Source organism: Sylvia atricapilla, chromosome 29 (assembly GCF_009819655.1).
Source record: "Sylvia atricapilla isolate bSylAtr1 chromosome 29, bSylAtr1.pri, whole genome shotgun sequence".
In the NCBI taxonomy this organism is placed as follows: Eukaryota; Metazoa; Chordata; class Aves; order Passeriformes; family Sylviidae; genus Sylvia; species Sylvia atricapilla.
The window spans coordinates 248,071-268,815 of NC_089168.1; the positions used below are offsets into that span (position 1 = coordinate 248,071).

At 56.4% G+C, this 20,745-nt stretch overlaps 1 protein-coding gene across 1 annotated transcript in view; it reads left to right on the forward strand.

Annotated features, from left to right (window-relative positions):
• Positions 1-20,745, forward strand: part of LRP1 (LDL receptor related protein 1) — a 78,797-nt gene that overhangs the window by 8,255 nt on the left and 49,797 nt on the right. The window contains exons 2-6 of the mRNA XM_066337468.1: positions 7,847-7,969; positions 12,537-12,674; positions 14,150-14,269; positions 15,126-15,254; positions 15,397-15,660. Of these exons, the coding sequence (XP_066193565.1) occupies positions 7,847-7,969; positions 12,537-12,674; positions 14,150-14,269; positions 15,126-15,254; positions 15,397-15,660 (774 nt within the window). The remainder of the gene's footprint in view (positions 1-7,846; positions 7,970-12,536; positions 12,675-14,149; positions 14,270-15,125; positions 15,255-15,396; positions 15,661-20,745) is intronic.

Below are 20,745 nucleotides of genomic sequence, written 5' to 3' on the forward strand. Positions count from 1 at the left end.
TCCCGCTCCTATGGCTGGGATAAATACAGGGAATAAAACCCGGGCAGGTAGGGGAGGTAGGGGGGCACTGCAGGCCCTCTGCCCCCTCCCCATCCCTCCTCTGAGGAAGGAAAAAGGGGACATGGGGCACCCTGGCAGGGATGGCCACAGGCCAGGGCCGGCTGCAGCCCATCCAACTGCACCCAGAGGACTTAAGCCCCTTTCTCCTGGCTGCAAATGCTTTTTTCTTTCTCTTTTTTTTTTCCCTCTCCCCTCCACCACCACCACCCCCCCCCCCCCCCCGCCTTTTTTTTTTTTTTTTTTTTTTTCCATTTAAATTGCTGATAAGCTGCAAAAAGAAAGATACCTAAAAAGCGGGATTCTCCCTTGAATCCCTCTCGGCTGTGGGGCTGGAGCTGCCCCTTTTGCCCCTCCCCACCACAGTCTGGATGATCCAGCTCTTTTTTTTTTTTTTTTCCCTTTTATTATTATTATCCCCCGTTCTGACAATGCCGGAGCTTTCGTTTCATCTGGCTCCATCTCCTGCCATTTTTCAGCTCGTTCTGCTGCGGACTCTCCGTGGGGCTGGAGGCAGGAGGGGACGCGGGGGATCGCGCTCCAGCACGGCTCTCCCGGCTCCTGAATTTGGTTTAAAATGCAAATCTTTCCTTTATTCCCCCTTTTTTTTTTTTCTTTTTTTTTTTTTTTCCTTTTTAATGGATTTCATCTGAAGGCGGCGGAGCTGCTGGAGCCTGGGGAGCGGGAGGGGAAGGGGCTGGGCGGGATTGAGGTGGGGGGAAATCGCATTCCTCGCAGATTTTCTGATGCGTGTTTGCATGGAAATCGTCTCCCCCCCCCGGATGCGTTTGAAGTCAGGTGACGCCGCGGAGCTGCGGGATGGACGCAGCCCTGGGAGCCGCAATATGATTTTTTTTTTTTTATCCCCCTTCCCCCTCCGCTGTGGGCAGCTCCCAGCTCCTGCCTCTGTCTCCTGCCTCTCTTGGGATGCTCTCACCCGTCCATCCTCCTCCTCTCCATCCCCCCCACCCTCGCTCTGCTCCTTTGTCTGGGTTTGGAGGCAGGTCCTGGCTGCTGGGGATTCCATCCCAGTGCACGTGCTGGGGGTACTGGGGGGCTGCTGGGGACCCTGGAGTTGTCACTGCCCAGAGTAAGCTGGGAGCTGGACTTGACCCCAAAGGGGGACATTGGGATGGCATCTTCCAGCCCATGGAGTACCCAGGGATCCAGTGGCTCCCAGTCCATGTCCCATGGGGAGGGATGGGTGTCCCTTGCCATGGGGAGCGTCCAGGTGGCCAATAATGGGAGAATGTGTGGAACATGACCAGTGGAAAAGGGTCGGGGTGTGCTGGTGGGATCTGGGGATGGATGAGCAGAGGGCCCATCCTGTCTGTCCCTCTGGGATGTCACAGGAGGTGACAGCCCTGCCTGTGCCTCAGGATGGGTCTGGGGGCAGGTGGGATCTTCCAGCTGCTTCCCACCAGCCTCATCCTTTGGTCAGGGCTGAAAACACGGGTAGAAACTAGAGATGGAAAACCAGAGAAACAGCAGAGTGCTGGGGCTGAGGTGATGGTGGGGTTTGGTTTTGGTTGGATTTGTTGTTGCCTTCTTGGGTGGTTCCAAAAAGAGGGAGAACTGAAGTGAACCCTCTCTGGGGCCCATCTGAGCCCCCACATCCACCCCAGAGCCTGTCCCAGGAGTGACACGGAGCTGCCATTCCAACACCTCTGACACAGCAGACCCAGGCTTGCCTTCTCCGAATCATCTTTTTTTTGTTGTTGTTGTTGTTTGAGGAAGGTGAACGCCTCGTCATTCCAATGCCATGGTCTGACTTGAAGGGAAGAGGAGGGAAAACCGTATTTTAAAGTCAATATTTACTTAGCAATGGGCCGTCCCCCTCCCCCAGCCCGGCCACATACCTGTGGCTTCTCCAGCGGGAATGGCCGGGAGCCCCGTCTGTCCTGGAAGCTCTGGAGCAGGGATCTGGTTTGAATCTTCCCTGTTCGGAGGGGGGCCGGATGGAAGAATTGCAAAAATGCATTTGAACTGTTTTTGGGATCGTGGGTTTAAATGCAAAACAAACAGCTGAGCCTTCCTTTCCCTTTTCGCCCCTGGAAAAATGTGCCTCAAACCTGAGGGTTTGGTATTTTAAATGTCTCTATTACCCGGTTCAGCTTCTGGGAGCCGGAAAATTGACTGGATTTAAGGTTTGAGGATCAGTCTTGAGCCCCAGCCCAGAGAGGAGGGAGCAGGATGGGCTCCAGGCTTTGGCCTGCCCAATGCCTGTCCTGAGGCTGCAGAGAAACTCCAGGACACTGGAAGTTTTGAAAACACAAAAAAGGAACAAATCCTGTTTTTTTCCTGTAGTTGGGGACAAAGGATGGCTGTTGTGGGGGAGAGAAATGAAGCCTCAGATACCAGATGTGGTTTTGGTGGTTTTTGTGTGTTGAATGTGGTTGAGTTTGTGTCTTGGGTGACTCGAAGGCTCCGGCAGCTCCGTGTCACAGATTCCAAGCTGGCACTGGGGGGTCCCGTAGGGGCTGTGGGCTCGGCTCTGAATGGGAAGAGTTGCCATGAATTTCAGCCTTGATCCACAGGGAAGGAGGAAGAGGAGGAACGCTGGGATGAAGATGCGGTGTTTGTCTGGCTGATGGAACAGGCTCTGCCAAAGAAAGGCCAAAATTGCCCCAAAACACAACAGCCTGCCCTGTTTTGGGGATGCTGCGGCTAAATGAGCTGGGGATGGAGACCTTGAGGAGCACACAGTGGGAATATTTCCCTCTGGAGTGGGTTTATTCCCTCCCTTTTGTGCTCCCTTCTCCCCCAGAACATCTGGTTTGCGAATCCGCCCGTCCCAGCCCGTATTTATGGCCAGCACAGTTTCCTGGCCAGACGCCTCCTCCTGAGGAGAGGAGGAGGAGCTGGGCTGAGGAGGAAGCATGGCAGGAGTTCGTTCATATTTTTCTACTTTGCTTCCAGTCTGTCCAGGTTTTTATGTTGTCCTCATCCGTGGACTGAAGGTCACGTGGCCTCTGCTCCAGGATCTGCTTCTCCACCTCTCCAACAGCTCGTTTTGGTGTTTGTTTCTTATTTTAGGCAAAATATCAGATGTTTTTTGGTGTTTGTGTTTGCTAACCAAACCCATCACGCTCCAACAGAAAGCCTCCAGGTATACCTGGAATTCTGGTGTCAGGATCTTGGTCTCCTTCCCACCTGGAGAGATGCTACTGGGGTTTCTGTTCCCACCCTGTCCTGCAGAGCAATCCCCTTTCTTGCACCCAAATGGCTTTTTTGGTTGGACCTTTTATTTGGACCACTTTGGTTTTGAGCCTTTTTTGGATTTGGGCCTTTTAGTTTTTTTGGGCTTTTCTATTTTTCTGACTTTCTGGGAGGCCGTTTTTTTTGGACAGTCTTTTTTTTGGCCTTTTTAAATCGCATTTTTGGGATGCTCTTTTTTTGGGGTGTTGGGAAAGGTGGGACAGGAAGGGTTTCTAGAATATCTCAGGTCTGCAGAGTTCCTTTGTCCCTGCCATCCACGGATGCCCTTACATTGGGGTAGGGCCTTTTTTGGGGCACCTCTCTTTTTTTGTGCCTTTTTGGGGGCCCTCTTCTTACGTGCCTTTTTTGAGGCCCTTTCATTTCACCACTTTTCTCATCCCTTTTATTGTTTTTCTCTTTTTTTTGCCACATTTTAGTGCCCCTTCTTCTGCCCATTTTTCCCCAATTTTTGACCCTCCTTCGGGCGTGTTTGTTTTTCCACAATTCCTCCGCATCTTTTGGCTATTTTGATGAACTTCTGCCGTGTTTTTAGCACAGTTTTGTCCCCTTTGAGTCCCTTTTCGAGCCGGGGTCTCTCCTCTGGCTGCCAAGGCGGGGACGTGTCCCTGCAGCTGCCCCGGCCCCGCTCTGAGCCGCCCATTGTGCGCCGATGAAGGCGCCTTTATTCCCGATCCCGGAGCTCCGCTGCCATCGCCGCCGCTGGGGCGAGCGCCCGGCTCGGGAAGGGAATTTGGCTCCGTGTGAGGGATGCATGAACAGAGACACCTTCTCTAATTGTCCACCTGGCACCGAGGCACCGAGTGGAGGGCGTTGAACCCGCCGGGAACACGCTGTGCGAGGACAGGGAATGCGCCGTGGAGTCATCGCCTTCCGTCCTCTCCCTGCCCTGAGCCGCGGTGCCTCTGGCTCTTCCCGCGGTTGGAATGGCAAAGGGGATGGGTTTGGGTGGGTTTGGGTGCCCTGTGGTGATGAGGAACTCTCTGGGATCGTCCTGCTTGGGTCAGCACCTGTCTGGAAGGGCAGGTGTCCTCAGGACAGTTGTCCTTCCAATGCTTGGAGGGAATCCCACGTGTTCCTGCTCTGCTCTGGTCCTGGAGCTGGGAATGCTCAGCACGGAGATGCTGGTGCTGAGTGGTGGCTCCTTCGAGCATCTCTGCTCCAGGATTAGAGTCTCCAGTGCAAAACAGGCTCCTGGTTTCCCATCCCACAAACAGCCGTTTGGGAATGGATTCCCAGGATTCGCCCTCCTTGTAGCTCTGCCTGCTCCTTGGGGAAGTGAAACCTGTGGGTGAATCTGTAGGTCATGCTGTGGTTGCTGGAGACCTGGGAGGATGAGGGGGAGCAGGAAATCCAAGAGAGTGTCAGTTCTTTGCTGTGGTTTTTCTTAATGAGTCCTGCCTTGGATGTGCCTGTGGCCGGGGGATGGAGGCGTCAGATGAGTTCTGCTGGGAAGAGGAGGTGGAAGGGCTGGGTTTGGAGCAGAGCTGGACCTGGAGGATCCTGTCCCTGAGCCCGGTGGGAGGAAGGGGACAGGCTCAGGCTGGCCTAGGGAAGGTGGAGGGGAAGGACAGGGATGCTCCATCCATTTTGATCCGTCCAGTCTCCATCTTGGCTGTGCTGAGCTCCCGCCGTGGTGCCGAGCAGCAGCTCCTGTGCTGCCCGTGAGCAGGGAAGGAAGGGAGGCAGGGAAGCAGGTTGGCAGGAGGAGCTGCACTTCCTTCAGAGCAAACAGCATCAGGCAAAAAACCCTGTGCAGCTCCGAGGAGTAATCAGGGTTGTGACAGGGTGGGAAGTTTTCCTCCCACTTTTGAGGGATGGGGATTAGGGATGGCATCATCCCCTTGCTCTCCTCTCGCAGCCTCCCCTGCTGTGGAGCAGCCCCACGGCAGGAGGAAGATGCAGACAGAGACCCCCCTTTCCTGGGCTGAGCAGGAAGTGAAGTGGATCCTGGGAGCGGGGAATTTGGCAGCAGAGCAGGGATGCCACGAGATGAATGTTTTGGGAATTGCGTGTGTGGCTGCCTTTGCTTGAACAAGGGCTTACAGCTGAGTGGGGTTTGCAAGAGCTCCGGCCACCGCTGGGGCTGGGCAGTGTCCCCCCATGGCTGTAACTCCCCCCCAAATGGCAGCGTCCCCCCATGGCAGTGTCCCCCCCATGGCTGTGTCCCCCCATGGCAGTGTCCCCTCCATCGCTGTGACCCCCCCCATGGCTGTGATTTCTCCATGGCAGTGTTCCCCCATAGCTGTGACCTCTCCATGCCTGTGACTCCCCAGTGGCAGTGTCCCCCCCATGGCTGTGACCCACCCCCTGCAATGGCAGTGTCCTCCCATGGCTGTGACCTCTCCATGGCAGTGTTCTCCCATAGCTGTGACCCCCCTCCATGGCTGTGTCCCCCCTCCCCATGGCAGTGTCCCCCGATAGTTGTGACCACCCCTCCATGGCTGTGACCCCTCCATGGCTGTGACCCCCCAGTGGCAGTGTCCCCCCATGTCTGTGACCTCTCCATGGCTGTGACCCCCCCATAGCTGTGACCCCCCTCCATGGCTGTGACCCTTCCATGGCTGTGTCCCCCAATGGCTGTGACCCCCCCATAGCTGTCACACCCTTCCATGCCTGTGTCCCCCCATGGCTGTGACCTCTCCATGGCAGTGTTCCCCCATACCTGTGACCCCTCCATGGCTGTGTCCCCCCATAGCTGTGACTCCCCCCCTGCAATGGCAGTGTCCTCCCATGGCTGTGACCTCTCCACGACTGTGTCCCCCCGTAGCTGTGACCCCCCTCCATGGCTGTGACCCCCCAGTGGCAGTGTCCCCCCATGGCTGTGACCTCTCCATGGCAGTGTTCTCCCATAGCTGTGACCCCCCCGATGGCTGTGTGTCCCCCCCCCCATGGCAGTGTCGTCCCCCCCATGGCAGTGTCCCCCGATAGTTGTGACCACCCCTCCATGGCTGTGACCCCCCAGTAGCAGTGTCCCCCCCCATGGCTGTGACCCCTCCATCGCTGTGACCCCCCAGTGGCAGTGTCCCCCCATGTCTGTGACCTCTCCATGGCTGTGACCCCCCCATGGCAGTGTCCCTCTATGGCTGTGACCCCCCAGTAGCAGTGTCCCTCCTCCATGGCTGTGACACCCCCATAGCTGTGACACCCTCCATGGCAGTGTCCCCCCATGGCAGTGTCCCTTCATGGCTGTGACCCCCTCCATGGCTCTGACCCCCCTCCATGGCTGTGACCCTTCCATGGCTGTGTCCCCCAATGGCTGTGACCCCCCCCATAGCTGTGACACCCTTCCATGGCTGTGTCCCCCCATGGCTGTGACCTCTCCATGGCAGTGTTCCCCCATAGCTGTGACCCCCCAGTGGCAGTGTTCCCCCATAGCTGTGACCCCTCCATGGCTGTGACCCCCCATAGCTGTGACTCCCCCCCTGCAATGGCAGTGTCCTCCCATAGCTGTGACCCCCCAGTGGCAGTGTTCCCCCATAGCTGTGACCCCTCCATAGCTGTGACACCCCCATAGCTGTGACCCCCTCATGGTTGTGACCTCTCCACTTGAGGGGTGGAGTAGCCACCCCCCCATTGTAGTGACCCCACCCCATTTCAGTCTCAGCTCTGGGGGGAGCAGTGGCTGCCATTTTCAGTGACTCTTCCATTTCAATTACCCCCATTGCAGTGACCCCCCCATTGCAGGCTGGGTTTGGGGGAGGGAAGTGACTCCCCTATTACAATGATGCCCCCATTGCAGTCTCATCTCTGGGGGGGCTGCAGTGACTCCTCATTGCAGTGACCCCCCCCTGACCCCCACTGCAGCCTGTGTTTTGAGGGGACTCCAAGTGACCTCCCATGGCTGTGACCCCCTCATTTCAGTGACCCCCTCATTTTAGTGACCTCCATTTCAGTGACCCCCCATTGCAGCCTCTCCTTTTGAAGGGGTGCAATGTCCCCTCCCATTTCAGTGGCCCCCCTCAAGGCATGGGCAGGAGGCTCTTCTCAACCTTTCTCCCTCCCCAGACTCTGGATTTTGGCTTTTCCTGCTGGTTTTCACTCTGTCCATTTTCCCTCCCCATGTGTCCATGAGGGATGTGGGATCATCCTTCCCTGGACTGCCCTGAGGTCCTGGACATAGGATGGGTGGATCCCCATCCCACTGTTGTCTTCATGATTTAAAAAAGCATTACTTTTTAATTTGTTCTCATTTGGGTTTTGTTGGGTTTTTTTCCTGTTTTTCTCTTGCCTAGCACAGAAAACGAAGCGCCTCTGGCTCCCAGGAGCTAATTCATCCAAGTTAAATGATCTTTAAAATCTGCGAGTGCATCACAGCGCTCGACTCCTGTTTTCTCCCGGTGTAATTAATGCTCCAGCTTAAATTTCCTCCTTTCCTTAGGGGCAGGCTTGATGGATCCGGTGCCGGGCTCGAACTTCTGCCAAGCCATAGGAAAGAAATCATCCCCCCTCCCCAAAAAAAACCCCCAAACCAATGTCGGCCTTTAATTGAAATTTGATTTTTCTTTTGAAACAACTTGTCCTTGGGAAGAAACTGATGTTGTTTATTATCGTTATTTCTTTTCTCATCTAGCACCGAAGACTTGTAGCCCGAAACAGTTTGCATGCAAAGATCAGATTACGTGCATATCTAAGGGCTGGCGCTGTGACGGGGAGAAGGATTGTCCTGATGGCTCGGATGAATCTCCTGAGATATGTATGTATATGCCTTTCCTTCCTAATCCTCTTTTTCTGCGTTTGCTCCATCGCTCCACGGGCGTTCCAGGGCCCCGAGTGGCCTTTGCACAACGTTCTACCTCAGCTCCCTTTGCAGCCCCTTGGGGTGGGGGGTGTCCATTCCGTCCATTCTGTCCATCCGTCTGTCCATCCGTCTGTCCGTCCATCCATCCATCCATTCCTCCATCCCTCCCTCCATCCATCCATCCCTCCCTCCATCCATCCCTCCCTCCCTCCCTCCATCCATCCCTCCATCCCTCCATCCATCCTGCCCTCCCTCCATCCATCCATCCATCCATCCATCCATCCATCCATCCATCCATCCATCCATCCATCCATCCCTCCATCCCTCCCTCCATCCATCCCTCCCTCCATCCATCCATCCCTCCATCCATCCCTCCATCCCTCCATCCCTCCGTCCATCCATCCTTCCCTCCATCCATCCCTCCATCCGTCCATCCATCCCTCCATCCCTCCATCCCTCCATCCATCCATCCATCCATCCATCCATCCCTCCATCCCTCCATCCCTACATCCATCCATCCCTCCATCCATCCATCCATCCATCCATCCATCCATCCATCCCTCCCTCCATCCCTCCATCCCTACATCCCTCCATCCATCCCTCCGTCCATCCCTCTGTCCCTCCATCCCTCCGTCCGTCCATCCATCCCTCCATCCATCCATCCCTCCATCCGTCCATCCATCCCTCCATCCATCCGTCCATCCCCCATCCATCCATCCATCCATCCCTCCATCCGTCCATCCATCCCTCCATCCTTCCCTCCATCCCTCCATCCCTCCCTCCATCTGTCCATTTTTCCAAACCAGCCTCCTGGGAACAAGGAATCACTCATTTGTGTTTGTTCCCATCAAAATGGATGTGCTCGAGGAAGGAAGAGTCAGCAGCAGTGTCACCCCTGTCCCCAGCACCTTGGCATTCCTGGGCACGGGGAGTGAGGGAAGGAGATCTCTGGCAGTCCCAGGGAGCAGCTGGAAGGGCGACTGTCTCAGATGTGTTTTGGGATTAGGATGCTGGGTTGGGTTCACTGGTCTGGACAGCACTGGTGGGCACAGCTCTGGAGGTGCTCCCACCTCAGATGGGGTGGTGGATCTCTCTGGAAGGGAACAGAGAACTGGGATGGGTTAGGTGAGGAGTAGGGATGGGAATGTGGGGGGTGTCTGCAGAGGGGTCAGAGCTGTGGTGACACCAGAGAGTGGTGGCTGTGCCTGTCCCCCTGTGCTGCGAGCTCTGCTCTGGCCAGGCTGGAGCAAGGAACCACCTGTCCCCATGTCCCAGGATTCTGGGCCACAGGACAGCCACCACGGGGCCCAGCAGAATCTCCTGTCCCAACTCTCCCTCCCAGATTCCCACTTCGTGCTGTGCTTGGCAGAACCATCTCCTCCAGAGCAGTTTCTGGTTCGGCTCCGGGTTTGTTTATTCCTTAAGGCAAAATGATGCAATGGCCCCTCCGTGGGAGGGATGGGGGGCTGGGATGGGCTGGCTGGCTCCAGTCAATCAGCAGCCCTGGAAAATTACAGCAGGAGGACTCAGAGGCTGGAAGAAATCCGTTGTGATTGGCATGTTCCGCTTGCTGCGTGCATCTGTGCTCCATCCACGTGGACAGGTGACCAGAGCACGGACCCCTTGGATGTTCTTCCCTCTCCACCTTCTTCCTCTCTCTTCCCTGGGGCTGGTGAGGGGCCTGGAGCAGCCTCTGGTGCTGTGGATGCACCTCGTGTCCCTCTGTCTGGAGGTCATGGATGCTGGAAGATTCTTGGGTCTGCTCCAAGCCCCCTGAGGGCTCATCCCTGGAGGACACGGGACCCCCGCTGCTCCTGTGCCCCTCGGAACACTCTTGGCACTTCCAGGATGGGGAAGTGAGACACAGACCAAAGCATCTCCTCTCTCCTCACCACCACGTGTGGGACTGAGTCCGTGTGTTTCCATCATCACCACAGACCCCAAACGTTGTAATCTCTCAGTTCCTTGGGAGCAGTTCCCTTTTCAGCTAACCTCTGGAGACCTGGAGGGGCTGGACCTTCCTGAGTAGCTCTGTCCACCTCGCCCAGTTCCCACTTTGCACCCCTAGACACTGGAAGGGAAGTCAGGGGGATGCTGTGCCCCCCAGGACATGGAGATTGGGATGCTGGGGCACATCTGTGCCATTGCCATGGGCCGGGGGATGAGTGGAGCCTCCTGTTTGCTCCTGCCCAGGCTCGTTCCCATGGAGCCTGACCTGTCAGCACGGGCCCCCGGTATCTCCAGGATTGCCAGGACAGCTTTTCTCACGCCACTCCGGCACCGGGGCTTCCAGCAGCCTCTCATCCTCCTTATCTCTCTGGCAGGGAGAGAATGACTTTTATTACTCTCATTTAATCCGTGTTTGAGCCGGGCTGGAGGAGGCTCCGGAGTCCTTCGGTGCCGTGGCACTGACGTTCTCCTGCCAGAGCCTCTTGAAATGCTGTCAGGCACGTGCCAGGTTTTCCACTCTGGGGGAATCCTTTGGAGTATTCCCTGGCTTTGCTCAGATGTTCAGGCTGGTCCCTTCCCGTCCCCAAACTGCTCATTTGATGCGAGTGGCTCACGCGTGGTTCTTGCACAGTCAGTTTTTTTGCTCCACGGAGCTTTCCTGAGAGGAAAACACTTGGACAAGAGCCTCCATGCTGATGGAGATCAAAGAGGAGGAGCTCTGAGGAAGGAATTTGCCGTGGCTCAGCTGTGGCCGGTGCCTGGTTGGTCCATCCTTTGATCCAAGGGCTCAGGAGGCCTGGGATCCCTCATCTTGCCTTGCTGGATCTGCTGTTGGCATGGTCCTGAAGAGTTCAGAAGTGACCCAGAGGCAGCACCAGGACCCTCAGGGTTGCCATCCGTGTCCATCCTGATGGGACAAGTGGGACCATCCTTCCCCTGCTTCTCCAGCCTCTTCCCTCATTGTGTTCCTCCCATCTGCATCTCCCTGGGCTGTTGCCAAATCAACTGCAGGAGGAAGAATTGCTTTTCTTCTATCCTTTTTTTTTTTTTTTTTTTTCCGAGTGGTTTTTTGAGGTTAAACATTCCTATCTAATTCGGCTCCTTGGGGTGTACCACAAGCTTGTCACATGTAATAAATTGGCTCATTTATTAGCGCCAACATGGTCAAAAGCAAACAAAGTGGCTTGTGGATTAATCCTGCCCAGTTTGGGATAAGTGGTTTGATCCAGGCTCTTTGCAGGGAATAATGGACATGGCAGAGCAGTTCTGACTGATGAATTGGGCGCTTCACTTCAGCCCCTCCATTCTTCTGGTCCATATATTGATGTTACTTAATTAACCCATAATTTGCAATTACCGGGGGCCCACCCTCTACAAAAAATAAATCTGTGCAGTGGCACCCGGTACAAAATTCTCCCAGAATCATCTGCTGGGAAAGAGGGAAGCTCAAATCCCTGCTGGCTGTGACAGAGGCTGGGTGTCCTGAGCACCCTGGGGGATCCCATCACCCCAGTGCCAGTCCAGTTGGCTCACTGGGAGCATACTGGGATGTGTTTGAGACACAGGGGAGCGATCTGGCATCTGGAGCCTGTTGGATTCCCATTTTTCAGGCATCCCTTGAGCAGGGAATGGGTGTCACTGCCCAGGATGGACAGAGGGAAGTTTTGGCTGTGATGGATTGAGGATTCTGCTCAGTTTGGGGCTCCTGTGCTTGGGGTCAGGGGTGTCACAAACCCTGGGCATCGTGGTCCCCTTCCCACAGCACCATGTGCTTCCAAAGCCTTTTATCCCCTCCTGGGAGCCCAAGGGTCACGCTGGGATCATATCCAGTGTCCCTCAGAAGTGTCTGGAGCTGTGTGAGATGAGGATGTACCAGCACACAGAGCTCTGTGTGTGATGTAACACTCCTCTCCAAGGAGAGCTGGAGCCTATTTAGGGCAAACTCGGCTGTTGGAGTCTCCAGTGAAGGTGACTGGGCTAAAATGGGACCGTGTCTGGACACGGTGTGTGCTGTGCCCTTCTCACTGCTCACTGGGGGGATCCACGGAGCTATTTCTGCCAGCCCTGCTGAGGGGAGGGGGAGGCATGAGCAGCCCCTGGAAAATGGGATTTTACTGTTTTCCCTGGGCAGAGACGTGTTGGTAGCTCTGGTGGAACGCTGTGTGTTCAGCCCTGAAACGTGGATTTGGGGCAGGGAGAGGAGGAGACCCCATGAAGGGGGTCAGGATTTGCAGAGGCTGTGCCAAGGCTCATTGTCACCCCTGCAGCCACCTCCAGCCTGGGGTGAAGCCCTGCTGGACGTCGCAGGAGTTTTTCCTGGAGTTTCAGGCCATTAATGGATTTATGGTGTGTTTGTTGTTTGTCTCCATGCCTTGCTTCTTTTCAGGGGAGCTTAAAAATAAAGCCTGGCTTCCTCTGTAATTTTTCCAGTTAATAATGGGGATTAAGTCTCCTTGTGCTGGGCTCAGAGGGGCCCCCCATGAACCTGCCTGTGCCACGGCCTCGGGACAAGGAGGGTGTTGGCACCTGGGGGGGGTCACAATCCCTGTGCTGACCCTTGTGCCCATTGCAGGTCCCCAGAGCAAAGTGTCCCGCTGCCAACCCAACGAGCACAACTGCCTGGGCACCGAGCTCTGCATCCACATGAGCAAACTCTGCAACGGGCTCCACGACTGCTTCGACGGCTCCGACGAGGGGCCGCACTGCCGGGGTAGGTTTGGGGGGACACAGAGTCCCAGAAAGGGGGGGCTGCCCCATAGAACAGGAGTGATGAGGTCCCTGGTCTCTCCTGTTGAGTGTGAGCCCCGCCACGCTCAGCTCAGCACAGTCACAGATCCAGAGATTATCCAGAGCCGCTTGGAAGTGAAATGCCCATCATTCCTGAGCCTGCAGCCATGAAATAGCTGCATTGTCTCCTGGGTTTAAAAGCTCCAAGCCTGGGGTTCTGGTCCAGATAAGAGATACCGCTGTGGTTTTTTCCTAATTTCCAGGAGCTTTGTCCCCCCTCCTGGCCTGTTCCCGTGGCTAATCCTGCTGGAAAACTCCCTAAAGGAGCGTGCTGCTGCGCAGATTAATCGCTCAGAAACGTGTGTCCTGGGCTGACCCTGAGCTCTGGGGCCTCTGTGCTCCCCAACCCTTCCCTGCCTGGGGTGGGGGGCTCCTGTCCCACTCCACCAGGACCCCTGACCCCAAAGGGCTCCCTGCTGGGACCCAGCTCCTGCACTGCCTGGATCCCATGGGAGCAGCCCGGGGCAGCTCCTGCAGCTGTGCCTGAGCTCAGAATGAATATTTCAGTAAGAGCTCTTGTTACTTAAGTGGGATCTGAGTTTTCACGGCCGGGCAGCACGTGAGCCACGTGAGCAGTGTTGGGGCAGCTGCTCAGGGCTTTGGGCACCTGGTGCTCAGGGCTTTGGGCACCTGGCACTCACAGGTTTGGGCACGCTGGTGGTGCTTGAGCCGGATGCTGAATTCCCCCTGCCTGCAGCCGGTGCCGCCCCAGGGAGGCATTTCCTCATTTTCTCACAGCTGCTTGCAAGTCCCAGCCTGCCACTGCCCCAGGCTTGGGCAGGTGAGCTGTCACCCCGAGCTGTCACCTCGAGCTGTCACCTCCAGCTATAAACTCCAGCTGTCACCCCAAGTGATCACCCTGAGCTTCCACCTTGAGCCATCGCCCCAAATTGTCACTCCAAGCCCTGTTCCTGCTCTGGCTGCTGGAGCATTGCTGCCCCCATCCTGCTCCCCACCTTGCAGACATCCTAGGGGTTGTAATGCCAGTGGAGCGCCTGTGCTGAACCCTCACATTGTCATCTCTGAGCACTCCAGGGTTGGACAGGAGGGGAGCTCTGGGCTCTCTGGTGCATCCACATCCCTCAGGATGCCCTGGAAATGCATCCCATGCACAAGGTCTCAGCCACCACTGGAAGTGGCATGGAGTGAGCAGCACTGTGGATGGCAGGGGCTGCTCAGACCTCCTTCCCTGGAGCAGCCATGAATCCTACATGCCCTCCCTCCCTCTGCTCAGGGGCTCAGTCCTTCTCTCTGGGGAGATGGGAGCAGTGTAAAGCTTCCAAGCAAATCCTGGTGGGGTGTCTGATGGTCCTGCTTACCCAACCCTTGAGTCCTTGGTGTCCATCCTGTTCCTGCCTGGGTGACATCCTCTCTCCTCCGTCTTCCCTGTTCCCACAGAACAACTGGCCAACTGCTCGGCGCTGGGCTGCCAGCACCACTGTGCACCGACGCTGTCGGGCCCCGTCTGCTACTGCAACCACTCCTTCCAGCTGGCTGAGGACAGGAGGAGCTGCAGAGGTGGGTCTGGGGGCTGGGCAGGGCCCTCACTCCGTGCTGGTGACCTTGGCTCCTCGGGGATGTGGCCAATGCCACCGTCTGGCAGCAGCACTGAGGCTTGGCCGTGTGGGGAAGGGGCTGGGCAGACTCAAGACAGGGCAGGTGGGATGGGGTGGGATGGGAAGGGGAGGGATGGAACTCCCTCTGCTCCCAAAAGTCTGAGTGAGGAATACTGGGAATAAGGAAAAGGCTCAGTGTAAGGAGTCAGGGGCTGCCACATGCTCCTGGCATCCCTGCCTCAGAGAGGGTGGGAATGATGGGAGAGGGTCACAGCAAGGATTGATGGCATCAGTGTGATGGAAACAAATCTGGATGTGAGAGATGGTGATGGCTCCATCCCTTTCATGTGGTGGAAGGAGCCATTCCTGGCTCTAGTGCAGAGCTCTGGGGGATACAGCACTTTCATCTGCCAGAAGAAAGAGCAGCCAAGCCGAGGGTTTGGGAGCTGGAGGTTGGAGGGATTTGGAGTGGGAATGGAGGTGCAGAGCTGGGGGGAGGCTCAGTGGCCAGGCAGGGGTTTTTCTGCTGCAGCTGGAGCAGGGAACCAGGGGCTGCCTGCCCAGTCATGAGGTGACCTTGGAAGTGAAAGTTTGATTCCTTGGGAGGTCAATATGAGGGTCTCTTCAATTCCCCTGGAGGCTGATGTGAGGCTCCCTTGGATTCCTTGGCAGGCTGATGTGAGGGTCCCTTTGGCTCAGGGATCATTCCCTCCTCTCCAGCTCCACCTTGGAGAAACTGGGGAGCTTCATTCCCTCTTCAGGCAGTGAAGGGGGGGTTGTTTCTGGTCCAAACCTTGGGTTTTTCCTGTCTTTCCCAGACTTCGATGAATGCACTGTGTATGGGACCTGCAGCCAGACATGCACCAACACAGAGGGTTCCTACACGTGCAGCTGTGTCGAAGGGTATCTCCTGCAGCCAGACAACAGATCCTGCAAAGCCAAGAACGGTGAGAGCCTCAGCGTGGTGCTTCAGGGCACCTCTGCAGACCACGGCCCTGCCCTGGGCTCTCCACATCAGGCTTTTCCCTGAGGTTACAGCCGCAGGAATGAGGTGTGCCCTGACCCCTTTGTCCCCTCCTTTGTCCCCAGAGCCTGTGGATCGCCCTCCTGTGCTGCTCATTGCCAACTCCCAGAACATCCTGGCCACGTACCTGAGCGGAGCCCCCGTGCCCAACATCACCCCCACCAGCGCCAAGCAGACCACAGCCATGGACTTCAACTACGTGGAGGACACGGTGTGCTGGGTCCACGTGGGTGACAGTGCCTCCCAGACCATCCTCAAGTGTGCCAAGATCCCCAACCTGAAGGGCTTTGTGGAAGAGCGGTCCATCAACATCTCCCTGAGCCTGCACCGTGAGTGCCCACTCCCCTCGGGACCCCCATCCCCAGTTCCCTGCAACTGCCCCTCACCAGGCCGTGCTGGGTGAAAGTGGGAAGGAAGCAGCTTCCTGCAGGTCATTCCCTTCGTTTTTATTATTATTTCTATCAAGTTTAGTAGTTTCTTGGTGTGCAGATATGAGGAGAAGGGATACAGGCAGGAGTGGAGCTGCTGCCTGTGCAGCAGGTTTTGGGATGTTCTTGCTTCTTTTGGTCCCACCCCCCAAAAAAATGACCGAGTCCCACCCCAAAAAGTGACCAAGAACAAACTCCCAACCCAAAGGTGCCTCTGTGGGTGCCACTGAGTCACAATGTGAGGGACTGGTGGTGGTTTCTTTCTGCTGGTGGCTCTGTGACCAGAACAAATGTGGTTACAGCTCCGTGTCCTGTTTGGGCTTGCTGGTGCCAGGTCTGCAGTCAGTATGGGAGGGAGAGTTACTGGTTGGGATTTTGGTGCTCTCTGAGTCAGAGAGCCCAAGAGGGGTCCCTGTGGGCTTCCAGAACCTTCCCTGCCTGTGCAGAGGAGTGGGTCTGGTGGGGAAAAGCATGTGGGTGCCACAGCTGGAGAGCCCTGACGTGGGACACCATTCCTGTCACTGCTTTTATCCTTGGACAGTCAGTCGGGGTGGAATTAGGGGATCTGGGATTTGCAGTGAGTCTCTATCAGGTTTTTGCTTCCCTGGTGTCATCCCCCCGAGAGTGTCTTTTGCCTCCTGAAATTGGGGATGCTTCCAGAGGGGCCTGAAGCCGGAGGGATCCCCTTCCTCCACCCCACTGTGCAATGGCTCATCCAGCAAATCGGGATGAACTCGTATGAACAGATCCCTGCAAAGCAGAGAGCAGAGAAGATCCTGGGTGGATCTCAGAGCGATTCAGCAGGGTCCTGGGGGTCCCAGGGGTCCCAGGGGTCCCAGGCTCTGCGTGTGGCTGGGCTGGGCAGGCTGTGGGCGCTGCCGAGGGTGTGTGTGCACGGTTAATTTAAGCTCACTCTGTGTATTTTTAGGGCAGGGTGTATTTTTAGGGAGAGGCCTCACCCTTTGCTCTCGCAGGCGATAGCGTAGAGTCGAGCAGGACAAGGGCTCGGCTTCCCACTCCCCTCCTGGGATTTAGGGGGGTTTCTGGGATTTAGGGGGGTTTCTGGGATTTAAGGGGGTCTCTGTTTTCAGTGCCTGTCTCTGAAGGCTCCCTCAGAGTGAGGCTGGTTCATCAGCACAAAGGAAGTGGAGGAGTGAATTCCCCCTGCGCTGAGTCGGGTCCTGGGGGTCGGGATGAAGAGATAATGTCACTCTCAGGCAGGACACTGGCGAGACCCATGAATCCAATTAGTGGTTTCCCTCTTTATTTGCTTCTTTATGGCATTATCTGCTCCCAGCAGGAATGGGGCCTCCCTGGTGCCTGCTGCTAATGGGGCTTGAGCTGGCATCTGATGGGGGGAGATTGATGCCGAGGGGCTGGAAAACAGCAGCTCCAGCTGCCAGGGGAGACCTGGGATGCACAGTGCCACAGCCTGGCTCTGATCGCTCCCTGCCTCCCTGTCCTGCTCGGCTCCTGCGGAGATTACTGTCACTTGTGCTGTGGGAGATGTGTTAAATGAAGGCTGTTAACAGCCCTTGGCACGACCCGCTGGCCTCAGAGCTTTGCTCTTCCCCTGGTCCTTACACTCTCAAAGCTTTTTGCCTCTCCGCAGGCTCTGGAGCCACGGCGTTTCCCGCAGCGCCGCCCCCTCGGCTCCCACCTCGCTGCCCGTGGAGATTTGTCACAGGCACTGATTTTCTCAGTTGATCTGAGCTGGCTGGTTCCCTACCCCCAGGTCTTTTTCTGGGGACACACTAAAAATCAGAGGCTGCTGAAACCTTCCGTTCATTTCTCTCACAGAAATTCCTGCTTCGTGTTGGAATTGGATAATTTCTCTCTGCCATCAGTCGGAGTGGGCTGGTGGGAGGGCTCTGGGCACCTCAGGGGGACGTGTGAGGCTTGGTGCCAATGGCCAGGACAAGGTGGGATGATGTGGTCCCTCACTGGGCAGGGGTCCAGTGTGTCCCCATCTGCAGAGGGACATTGGAAGTGGCACTGTCCTGCCAGCCCCGGGAGCGCAGTGTCCCTCCGTGCTCACCCCCGTGATGAGGATGAGGCACAAGTGATGGCACGGGAAGGGTTTGTCCTTCCTGCCAGCACTGAATTGTAACAAGAGGAGCTTGTCTTATCCTTCCTCCCATCCTGCTGTCCCTCTCCTCAGCTCCGTGTGACAATCCCACAGTGTTCCTGTCCGGGAGGATCCTGGCAGAGGCATTGCACGTCCTCTCGTGCTCAAGGACAGGGGCACGTGCCCGTGCTGAGGCTGCTCCGACCCCTTGGAGCATCAGGATGGCACAGGGGTCTTCACTGTGAACCCCCTGTCAGCCCTGAGCCCCTCTGGTGTGGGGCAGGGGACAGCTGGAGACCGGGACAGGGCTGTCACAGCTCTTCTTGGACCCTCTGTGCTCCGTGGCAGATCCTTGACCTCCGGGGACTTTGTGATCCCGTGGGTTTTCTCAACCAGATTCCAGCCTCCACGTGTTTCCCCAGACAATGTCCTTGTTTGTTTGGAGTTGGGCTTCCAAGGAATTTCAGAGCCAAACAGAGCAGTAAAAAATAATAATTAAAATCTGTTGCTGGGCTCTTGTGCTGCAATTCCTGTGTCCCAGCCGGAGCCCTCTGCTCCCCCAGCTCTCCAAGTTCATCCTGCTGGCCTTGTCTCTCCATCCTGGGACCGTTTGTCAGGGATCACAACCTTGAGCAATCCTCATTGCTCAGCCATGGACTCAGGGCTGGGACAGCGAGGGAAGCAGCTGTGCTGGGGGATTTGTGCCTCCTTCCATCGAATTCACGTCCTCGTCCCCTAGAGGTGATGCCAGGAGCTGGGGACACCTCCCTAGAGCGTGCACAGAGGCCAGGACTGTCCTTAGGAGGCCACCTTTAGCTGGCAGCAGCCCAAGATGGTGCGGGTCACCCCTGGGTCTCTCCACGCCGGCGTTGACAGCGGTGTTAAATCCCCACCTCCGGTGCGCTGTGATCGGGTGACGCTCGGCTTTCAGGGGAAGGCAGGAGTCCTCTGCCTGGACTGTGGAAAAATACTGGGGAACACGTGTCAGGAGCCAGAGCACTGGGCTTCTCCGTGGCTCTTGGGGTGGCTCCCCTCTCCCTTTCCTTCCCCTTTCCCCTTCCCCTCCCCTTCTCACGCTCTTTCGCTTTCTTTTTCCCCTTTTCTGTGGCTTTTTTGCCATGGTCAGAACTGGGAGCTTGGTGATGCCAGGGGATGCATTTACTGTGCTAGCAGGTGCCTGGAGCCAGCACTGCTTCATCCCAGCTCTGGTGCTGCTTCTTCCACTCCAGAACTGCTCTCCCAGTCCAGGACTGCCCTTTCCCAGTCCCAGCACCGGTCTCCCAGTCCCACCACTGCTTCTTCCCAGCTGCTCCTTCCCAGTTCCAACATTATTGCTCCTTCCCAGTCCCAGCATTGCTTTCCCAGTTCCACCACTGCTCCTTCCCAGTCCAGCACTGCTCCTTCCCAGTCCCAACACTGTTTTCCCAGTGCGGTACTGTTTTCCCAGTCCCAGCACTGCTCTTTCCCAGTGCAGCACTGCTCCTTCCCAGGCAGAGCAGGCAGGAATTCTGCAGCTCAGCAGGATCTATGTGAGGCTGCTGGGAAAAGGCTGCGGAGGTGCCATGATTTATTATTTCTTGGTTTAAGGTTTGTTGTTTTCCTTTATAAAACAAGCCCCCGGGAAGGGGTTTGAAATATCAGGACATTTGATCCCGAGTGCATTATAAACCTTAAACGCTGGCAATCTGGCCACCATTAAAATAACCTTCCTGGGCAGCATCAATCCCAACCGGCCCGGCTCGGAGGGTGTTTTCATTGACTCCATTTCAGCCCTGTCACTGGGAATGGCCTGTCCCAGTGCCAGCGGGCAGAGGAGCTGTGGGCGCTGGGACAGATTGATTTCAGGGCAATGTTGCTCTGCAGAGGAATCCAAGTACATTTCTTCCCCCACTTTGCATGGAAAGCTATTTTTCTTCCTTGCTGCCTCATCCTGGCCAAGAAAGAGGCTCCGACGTGAACTCACTTGGCAGGAGAGCGGGATGATTGGTAACTTCATCTCGTGGTTCCTTTCTGTTGGGTTTTTTTTAACTGTTTATGGCTGTTCTTGTTGCAGCGACGAAGGAAATTGGGAGCTGGGGGAGAGCAGGGGATAAATGGGAGCAGGGGATAAATGGGAGCAGAGGATAAATGGGAACAGGACATGGAGGGGAACAGGGGATAAGAGGAGAGCAGTGATCAGGATGGATGGGAGCAGGAGTTGGATGGAGCAGGGAATGGGGAGAGCAGGAACTGGAGGGGAGCAGGGAATGGGGGAAAGAAGGGGATGGGGAGAGCAGGGAATGGGGGGAGCAGGGAATGGATGGGAGAAGGGGACAGGGGGGAGCAGGGACCAAAAGGGAAAGCAGGGATTGGGTGGCAGCAGGGGATGAAGGAGAGCAGGAGCTGGAGGCAGCAGAGGATGGAGGGAACAGGGACTGGGGGCCATGTCTGGAGCCACGCACACACCCCAGCTCATTGTGTTGCAGGGGACAACATTATGATGGTGATTTTAATCAGTTAACGAAGATCCGACACTCAGGACCCTGCTGTGGCTCTGCCCCAGCACTTCTGACTCCCCTTACCTGGTATTTCCCCTCATAGGGAACAAAAATAAATCCCCTGAGGGGACTGAGACCCACCCCTCCCTGTCCCCTAGGCCGTGGTGGCAGGGATGAGCTGCATCCCCACTGTTGCTGGAGACAAAAGGGTGACATGAATGTCCTGAGTCATCAGGATGCTCATGCCCAGGGATGGGTTTGATTTCACATGGGCTGGAGCGTGTCTGTCCCAGCACACATCTGTGTGTCCCAGCACACATCTGTGTGTCCCTCCTGCCCTGCCTTGTGCCAGGGTCACTGCAGGAGCCCCTCAGGACCCTTCCTGCCCAGGCTGGCCCCATTTCTGCTTTCTTGCCCTCCCTCCCCCCATATCACCCCGGT